Genomic DNA, 9,032 nt, shown 5'->3' with positions numbered 1-9,032 from the left:
CTAATACACTGGCGGATCCGCGATAAGGTACATCCTGACTTCCCAAAGCTGCTGTTCGTCCGCCTGTTGCGACACCAATTCCTGCAACCTCTTATGTTCTCCGTCTGCCTCTGCATAGCCCTCTAACGCGCTCACCTTGGAGCACGCAAGCTCCTGAACCTCATCCGACCACAGACTGCTCTGGCTCACCTCAAAGGGTGATGCCGGAGTGGATCTCGTTACACGTCGCGGTGGCATTTCTCCTGAACGAACATTTCAAAACTCCATTAGTAAAACAAACAACAGGCGAAAGCAATTCAAGTCATTTATTACTCAACCTTAGCTTTATGTGTTGTGGCATTCAACACTAACTCTTTTGCTTGCCCATATAAATAAGCACTTCAGCGCATCAGCCCCTAATTAACATTAGCAGACTTGTAACAACTAACCCAATTGTTGGCTTCGCTATCATTAAATTCACGCACTCGCGATTTCCTGGTTTCCTAGGTTTCCAATCTAAGTCCCCTAGGTCATTCCTTAGGACTTTTCTATACTTGCTATAGATACCACTTTATCTGTCACGTCCGTATCGCCAATTTGGTCGACGGGCCCGTACACAGACGCGAACGACAGCACCTCCCTCTGTTCGCCAAGGCTCGGACAACAACGAATGAACATGTATAAAGAAATTAAACAATTTCCAGGCTCACATTTTCAATATACATGGCTTGCACAAAGACAAGCAACAACACAAGCTGATAGTAAGTCTAACTAAACATGAAATCCACTGTAATTTAAAACTTTACATAACTGAAACATTTAGTTATTACATGCTTTTTATACATTCATTACATGTCTCTGTACATCAAAATGAGAATGTATACATGACTCAAACATGGTAACTGGTGCTAAACTCTGTGGTCAGCCTAGCTTAAGCTTGCAGGGCCCTTGGCCCACGTCTCACCCTCAAAACTTCGCCACTTGGAACGCTGTTATGGTTAGTGTGTGAGAAGCTACAAGAAAGCTTCCCAGTGGAGTTCGGCTGCCGGACTTCGCGATCACCACCTAGCGTCTACTCAGGCCATATGTAAGGCAGAAAAGTAAGCCAGATAGCTAACCAAACATATAACATTAATTGTACTACAATGCCTAGTAAAAGCTGAAAGAAGTACAGATTGAAACTGGTAAATATGCATGCATGCTTTTCAATTAACTTTACCCAATCTTTTGGTGAACCTCTGTTTAACGCCCTGACAAGTACGTTTAGTCCATAATTTACCCAATGCCAGTGGTTAAAACCTTTGTGTTACAATAACTCACCAACGAAATCCCTCACGGCCCCTAGTGCCCCCTCACGATGGACCGTCTGTCAGACAGTACGTTAGTCCTGCATGTTTTTTAGGGCAAGTACGTTAGCCCAACAGTGACTACTCCGTGAGCTCACTGCCTGGGTCGGGAGCGACCACACCAAGCTAAAGAAACAGACTATGGTGAGTAAGATGCTGATCCCCTTTTAGTATGGATATCAACTGACAACAATGTAATTTAACTCTAACTAGTTCTTAACTAGTTTCCAAATCCTATATCATGATGTCACCAAGTTTACGTATTGTTTGCGTCCATGCATTCATTAGGGTTCTATGTCCACAATTAAGCGTTCCACAACATTCTCTTATTGCTTGATATGGGAATTCACATTTTCACATCGCTCAATGCCAAACCCCATATGCTGACATACAAATATAATGATGTTCTCATCGAAGAATATTAGACTATAAAAGGTGATTCAAAGAGTTCGAGATAGCACCACCACCTGTGTAAGTGGTGTCAATCAACTAGAATCCATGGTCTCGGAAAGCGTCGGACACTATCTCCGTGACTCGTGCAAATAGTATTAGAGCGCGGCTCTACCGGAATTAAGGTGTCGTCGACTGTCGGAAAGTCAATTTAGACTCTTGGCATTTTACTTTAACTTATAAGAGATTAAAAGATGTAACTAGAGTCATTACTCATATTTTACAAGTTAGGCATTTCAATGCGAGTATAAGCGGCAACTATAGCCGAAAACTTCTTTTGGCGCATATCTTTGCGTAGGTTCGTCGATTGCCGAACCGGACTTCGAGCAACGCATCTTGCTTTTCCTCATTTGGTTACACGCCGTCAATTTCGCATTAGGACTCTTATTTTGCAAAAGTGCATTTGCCAGGGTCAGTTTTCTCAAAATAACACTATTTCGAATGGCAATTTCACAATTCATCAATAGAGTAATTTCAACTCTTGATTAGCCCAGGACCTCAAATCAGTTAGCTTAAAAAAATGGTCAATACTTCGATTCATCTTTTCTTCTCTATTTCATTTAATCTTTTTGTTCTTCTTCTCTTTCTTTCGTTTTTATTTCTTCTTTCTTCCTCTTTTCTTCTTTTTTGTTTTCGTCTTTCTTGCTGGCCCTGTAGGGACAGCTGCTGCCTGTGCACTGTTGCCACTGCCCCTGCTGCTGCTAAGCTGGCAGCTGCTGCTGCTGCGTGGCTGCATATGCTGCTGCGCTTATACAAGCTACTGCTGCTGCTGCTGGCTGAGCTGCTGCTGCTGCAGCAGCTTGTGCTGCTGCTGCCTAAGCTGCCAGCTGCTGCTGCTGGAGCTGCTTGCTGCTGCTGCTTTACACTGCTGCCTGCTGGCTCCTGGCTGGCGCAGGCTGTGCTGCCCTGCTGCTGCAGCTGCTGCTGCTCTGCAGCAGCTGCTGAGCTGCCTGTGCTCTGCTCTTGCTGCTGGCTACTAGCTTGCCTGCTGCTAGCTGCAGCCTGCTGCTGCTGATGCTGGCTGCAGCATGCCCTGAAGCAGCCTGCTGCTGTAGCTTGCTGCTACTGCTTGCACTGCCTGCTGTCTGGCCTGCTATGCTTACAACCGAGCCAGGGAGAGGGGGAGAGAGTCGAGAGATTTATAATTTACCTTGTTCTCCTTTTGTTCTCTTATCTTTCTCCTTTCTCTTCTTGCTCTCTCTTTTTTTCTCTCCCCTGCCCTTTGCTCTTGCTTTCCTCTCTTCTCTAGACGTATGCTGCAATAAGAGGTGCCAGGGGATAAGGATGGCCCTGGCTTGCCAGGTTAGTGAATTCACTAAGGTCATATGCTAATACCAAAATGCCCTCGGAACTTACTCGTTTAGTCGACGGATTATATACGTTCGTAAGCCCTTTTCGAGGTCCGATTGAGCTCAAATTTTGGCAGAGGAGAATGATCGTTTTTACTTAATAATCCACTGAAATTTTAACATTCTCAGTTTCGCACCCCGTTTGTGTCACTGCGAACTTACGAAAACTTTGGAAAAAAAATTCCTTTTATTCCGATAGCTTTCGGATTCAATTCTTCTCTACGGGTTGTCAGAAAAAATCTTGAAACTTCAATCTAGCTCATAAATAATGTTCCTGACACTTTGCCCAATTTTCAAATTTGTCTGACACTGTTGCATTTTACGCTAATTTTCTCAGCCCGTATCCTTACAAAAAAATTCTAAATTTTCGTTTTCGCTCCGATTTCACCCAACACTTCCAAAATAACACCAAGCGGACTTCCAAGCCTGACCAATTTTAATGTGGAACAATTCCTTTCATTTTACACTTATTTGAGCCGAATTAGAAATAGAATCGCGCTCCAATTCCATTACATGCCTCTTTTGCACTACACTTCGCACTGAGCTCTTTATACAACTGTGAAACACACCCTTGGCTTTACCAAAACTTCACAATTGTATTCGGACGATACCACAATTTATCCTTTAGGCCTTACTTTAATCTTCTTAATCAAGTTAGCGTCGGAATTCGCGAAAATTCCTTTACTCTTTTATATTTCGTTTCGCGCCCAATTTGCGCCCGACACACTATTTCTCTTTTGGAAGCTCATTCCAACTGGCATCACAAAATCCCTTCCGCGGGATGATGTCCAACTAGCTCAATCCTCACTGACCCTCTAGGTCAAGTTGACATCGCGACTGCCAGTTTCCATATTGTTACAATAAGAGTCAAAGAAGCCCTCCATATATTGTTGGGCTACTTGCATCCAATTTGATACATTTGATTTTGTCCGAGCTGATTTTGGAAATTTTTGACTTGAATGACTATCTTTGATCAATTTTGTTCGGTTGTTCATTTCAAATACCAACTAAAACCTGAAATTACTATGTTGAAAAAGTAAAATCCAAAATTTTTCTATTTTGTATCATCAAAAATTATCATTTCTAAAATCCGAACACGGTGGTGCTATTAGGTTTCATTTATCGAATGATATATATAGTATCCAAATTGATAATTGCACGTTGAAGATTGCGTCCTAGGACGTACTCCTATCTATCACACTTAACTCTTTTAACCTCTTGGAACCTAGCCACCACCCAAATGATTAAGATGGATTTAAGAGTATTTAACCTATTATTCTTATATATAGAACTACCTGGAGTCTCGCAATTTCCTCACCTTGAAGCCCTAATTGTCTCTGTCAGCGCTGAGACTCCACAAGTACGAGGTGTCGTGAGACTCGTCTCGCTAACATAAACCGACATTATTGCGTGAGTTGCGCCTCCACCTAACAGTCAACAGCATGATGAGCCTCGCCTCTCCCGTTGTACAATCTGCTCACTCGAGGACTAATCTCATTACTTCCAACTAGTAATTAGCTCTGATTCCAACTGTGACGCCCGCACTTTCCAAAGCGTCACCCATCCTAGGATTACTCTAAGTCGAGCACGCTTAACTCTCTTAACCTCTCTAGACCTACCGTGACGCCAATTCTATAGCGGGGTTAAGGAGGCTTTTCAGCCTATTATATCTTTACATATAGGACTACTTGGCCGGTTTCAATTTCTCTCATTCTTTAAAAAGCGCCTTTGTTTTTTGGACGTCGCTCGTCGGTTTCAGACTCACAACGTATCAATTAATGGTAAAGAATCTGTCTCTTGAAGCCTAAACCAACTTTGTGGTGAGCTGCGCATTTCATCCCAGGAATAGTCATCAGCATGAAGAGCCTCGCTTCGCCGCTGTTATAACCTGGCCATCAGCCAAGACTTATCTTCACATTTTCGGCTGGTAATTTGGCTTAATACCAATGGAACGCCTACTTCCAAGGGTCACCCCGTAATTCTAGCCACACTTAACTCTCTTAACTTTTGGGCTGCATCTACTGCCAAAATGCTATATCCGGCTAAAAGGAGGCCGAAACGCTGTTTTTAACGGGATGTAAGAAACTATAACGCCCCAAATTTGACTATTAATGTTTAAAGATTTCAAAATAATTTTAGCAGGGTGATGGCCAGTTTTAATGATGTTTGAAACTCAATTGATGTCAAAACGAATTGTTTACGAGGACGAAAATTCAAGACAGTTGAGTCTAATCTGCCATTGCACAAATAGACATTTGGTAAACTTTTAACTAGGTTATTGACATCAGATTGGCAAAATTGGTCTGCTTTGAAAGATCGTGAGTTTATGTCTTTTCTAACGAACCTGAATGCTCCTTAACGATATCGGACGACAGAGGTTATTGCAATTTTTCTAACAGTCGTCGATGCAGTCCTGCAGCTTTGAGCGGTAGTTTGGGGATTTTTAACCATTTGTTATGGTGTTTGTGTAAATTTGAATTAAAATTGTAACATATTCGAACTTAGAGTGAGTTAACTATTGCGTACCAACCTAAAATTTTTCCAAGAAATGTTGAGTAAAATGACTAACTCTTTTAAATGGGTGGTTTGAATGCGGAGAGAGAAAAACTCTTTTATTCCCTATTCTCATCTTCTTTTTCCTATGTTCCCTTCTCTCAGTCCTAGATTCTTCTCTTTTTTATTCAGCATGAGAAGAAGGATTTCTCCCTTACAAATTGAAGGAATTTAGAAGGAGACTTTTGGAGAAGGAAACCCACTTTTCAAGTTAAAACTCTAGCTTAGAGAACAAATTAAGTAGATTATCGATTTTGTACTTTGTAAATATCAAAGAGTATGAATATTTTAGGTCTGCATGCATGTTTTCCTTTTCTCTTTGAAGGTCCAAGGCGTATCTTATTATGAATTGACTATAGTTTGAAGTTTTATGACACTATATTCAAATATGAGCGCCTAAATGGGGAGTTTCTGCCCATTACGAGATTTTTCTTGTAATTTAGGGTGTGGCGCGCCCTAAGAGCCCAAAATGAATCCTGATAATTACTTTTTAGTTCTTTCTACTTGAATTTGGGAGGCAATAATACTTATATGAATTGCCTTTGTTTTTAGAGTTTTTAGATGAGTTTACCTTTGTGTTTTATGAGGCTTCAAATCGTGGGATTTTGATCACTAGCGATATTAGACTTTTATAGTGATTTTAGGCAGTTTAAAATACTTAAATGAGATGTCATCACTGTGCAAATGTTTGGAAATGAATGTATGATTGAGCTAAGTTGTTTGATTCAAATTGAACTTAGTTTGTAATATTTCGACCAATTTATGCTATTTTCAGTTGACTTTTCCGAATAGTTTCTCGGAGGGTAAAAACATCTGTGTTAAGGTGTCGGTTTCGTTAAAATGTAGTATTCAAACCCTTATATAGGATTATTAAATGAGTTTTATTTTAGGTTTATATTATTTTAAGTTAAGCCATGCTAGGACTAGCAGTCTGTCTTAGAATAAGTGATTTCCTAGAAAATGACTTTACGCGTTAAGTTGGTATCAGAGTCAATTACTAAGCTGAAAGCTGTGAGATTAGTCTTGGTGAGCCAAGGATTATACGCGGGTCAGCGGAGTGAGGTTTCATGTGTTGACTGTTGTGGTGTGCGAGCCCGCTCACCAACAAGTGGTTAGGCTAGCGAGACTAGATTTCACATCGCCTGATCATTTGTGAGTTTTAGCCTGACGAGACGTCAGGACTTAAAAGAGGCGAAGCAATGTCGCAGACCTCAAGGTAGTTCAGCTATAGTAAAGATTAATAAGGGCTAAATCTTTTAACCTTCGTCTATAACATTTTGGGCGATGGTAGTCTAAGAGATTAAGAAGAGTTTAGCGTGTGAGGACTAGAAGTAGTCCTAGAATTGGGATGGCCTCCGGGGATGCGGCGTCACTAAAAATGAGCTCATAGAATTGAAGCCTTAGGTATCATTTCATGACTTCATCAATGTCATACTATATAGTGACCAACAATCATTAAAGTTGACATTTTATGGCACATCTAGACCTTTTCTAATTTACGGTATGAAGAATGCAAATCGGTATTCTTTTAACGAATGATCAAAATCTACAGCCCTGATCTTGAATTTAATATTCTATCAATCTATTCTAACAATTGTTTAGATTTCATGACTGTTTATTTGTGGTTGCTTTGAAGTAGAAAATGTTTCCTAAAAAATTTGGATCGAACTGTTCTTACAAAGTTCAAATATCTTAATGATAATGTATTCGATCGTCAATATCAGATGCCTCATCTTTGAAACGGGTGTACTAGAAAAAAAATGAGCCTTGGTGCAATTAATCAGGACCTAACTCGTTCATTCAAGCCTTTTAGCATGCCTCTTCTGGTTAATTGGTTTTACCGATTTTCCTTGATCTTTGGTGGCTCTTCAGAGTCTGATCTGCCATCAGACATATATGAAAAACAACAATTTTCTCGAAGTAAGAGATGTGCAATTAGATTTCTCTCAGCTGAATTATGGCTACTACCACAATTTTGATCTCACAGTACTTTCTTTTTTTTTGGGCAGCACAGGGGCCCATGAGGTAACAAAAGCTTTATTGGAAGGCGACTTCACTTCCTGATTGGATGAACTATTTCCACAATCTTATGGAATGTTATTTGTACTTCAGTGTTATGCTTCCGATTTATGCCTCCGATTTTTCTGTTATGTTTCCTATCCGATTAGCGTGCGTAGCACTGTTTAAGCAACAACGGACTGTGCGAACTAGAGATGGATTATCAATGGTACATATAATCCACTCGAAGATGGTAAAAGGCGCAACTTGAATCTGGCAAGGAAGTAGCTTAAACATAATGATATTATCGAAACTACTTGTTCGATAAATCAACAAAAAATATGTTTTGATGTACCATTTAATATGTAGTACTCGATCATGAATGTCTTTCTGGACCAAAGGGTTCAATATTTATGTTAGATTCAGAAGCTTGAATATATAGTTGGTTCTAATGTATCAATGGAAAATACATGATGAACATCTCATTAATTGAAGATTTTGTGAGAAAATATGCCTATTTAAGCCATGTAGCATTTAGACTTTACTTAATCGATGAGTTCTAAACCATTTTGAAGGTATGTTGTATTGTTGTTGTATAAATGAGATTCTATTATCTGTAGGATGATTTTTAGACCTTCGATACATCCATTGAGGTTTACATCTGCTATTCAACTAACCAAACCGATATGAGAAGTAGGTATGTTTATAATGCATGGCAACGGTTCTCGAAATCAACAATTGATGGGAGAAGAATAGTTAACTATCGCTGTTTAAAACAAAATCCATCACAAAAAGTGAATGAAAAAACCACCAATTAATAGTGAATGGCTTTACTTGCTTGATCAGACCAGCAGAAGAGGGATCACGAAGCTATGCATTGAGAGTTATCAAAATCTTTTGACCCTGATGATTCAGTAAATAAGTGTGTGTGTAGTCAAACATAAGATTATACACACAGAAATCCATCATTTTGCACGACAAATAATGCGAATCACCAAATTTCACTTGTTTCACATCAAAATATTTGCGTTTAGTGCAAGAACTTCAAAAACCCAAAAAAAAAAAAATAAAAAAAAAAATCCATGCCATAGTGAGTGGTTGTTGATTGTTGTTTTTCCTATTAGAATCAATCTAGCATAAAACAACGATTTCAAGTTTCTGATTTCAGTTTGTTTTTGATCTAGTTACATCTTTTAAGAACCAATTCTCTAATATTTGTGTTTTTCTAAGCTTCAAGCCCTTCATTCTTTTGTTTCATTAACTGATGTGTTATTTATCTACTTATCTCTCGGTAATTGCATTCTGGTTGTGAAAGGCCTTTAGTTTCTTGTAATTTTTGGAGCATGCATCTCTCCTT

General features: G+C 39.5%; 2 protein-coding genes across 2 annotated transcripts in view; one reads left to right on the top strand and one right to left on the bottom strand.

Annotated features, from left to right (window-relative positions):
• On the bottom strand, positions 1–4,528 carry LOC109725580 (serine/threonine-protein phosphatase 4 regulatory subunit 3-like). Its single transcript, XM_020254821.1, has 3 exons — positions 4,443–4,528; positions 2,426–2,796; positions 1–242 (listed from the first exon to the last, which is right to left on the bottom strand). The coding sequence occupies exons 1-3, from the start codon at positions 4,526–4,528 to the stop codon at positions 1–3; spliced, it is 699 nt and encodes a 232-aa protein (XP_020110410.1).
• Positions 7,698–9,032, top strand: part of LOC109725579 — a 1,928-nt gene continuing 593 nt past the window's right edge. The window contains exons 1-2 of the mRNA XM_020254820.1: positions 7,698–7,702; positions 7,790–7,904. Coding sequence (XP_020110409.1) covers positions 7,698–7,702; positions 7,790–7,904 — 120 coding nt within the window. The remainder of the gene's footprint in view (positions 7,703–7,789; positions 7,905–9,032) is intronic.

The sequence above is a fragment of the Ananas comosus genome, linkage group 20, assembly GCF_001540865.1.
Source record: "Ananas comosus cultivar F153 linkage group 20, ASM154086v1, whole genome shotgun sequence".
Taxonomy (NCBI): Eukaryota; Viridiplantae; Streptophyta; class Magnoliopsida; order Poales; family Bromeliaceae; genus Ananas; species Ananas comosus.
The sequence above is the reverse complement of the archived record's forward strand: the minus strand, read 5'-3'. Positions and strand labels throughout refer to the sequence as shown.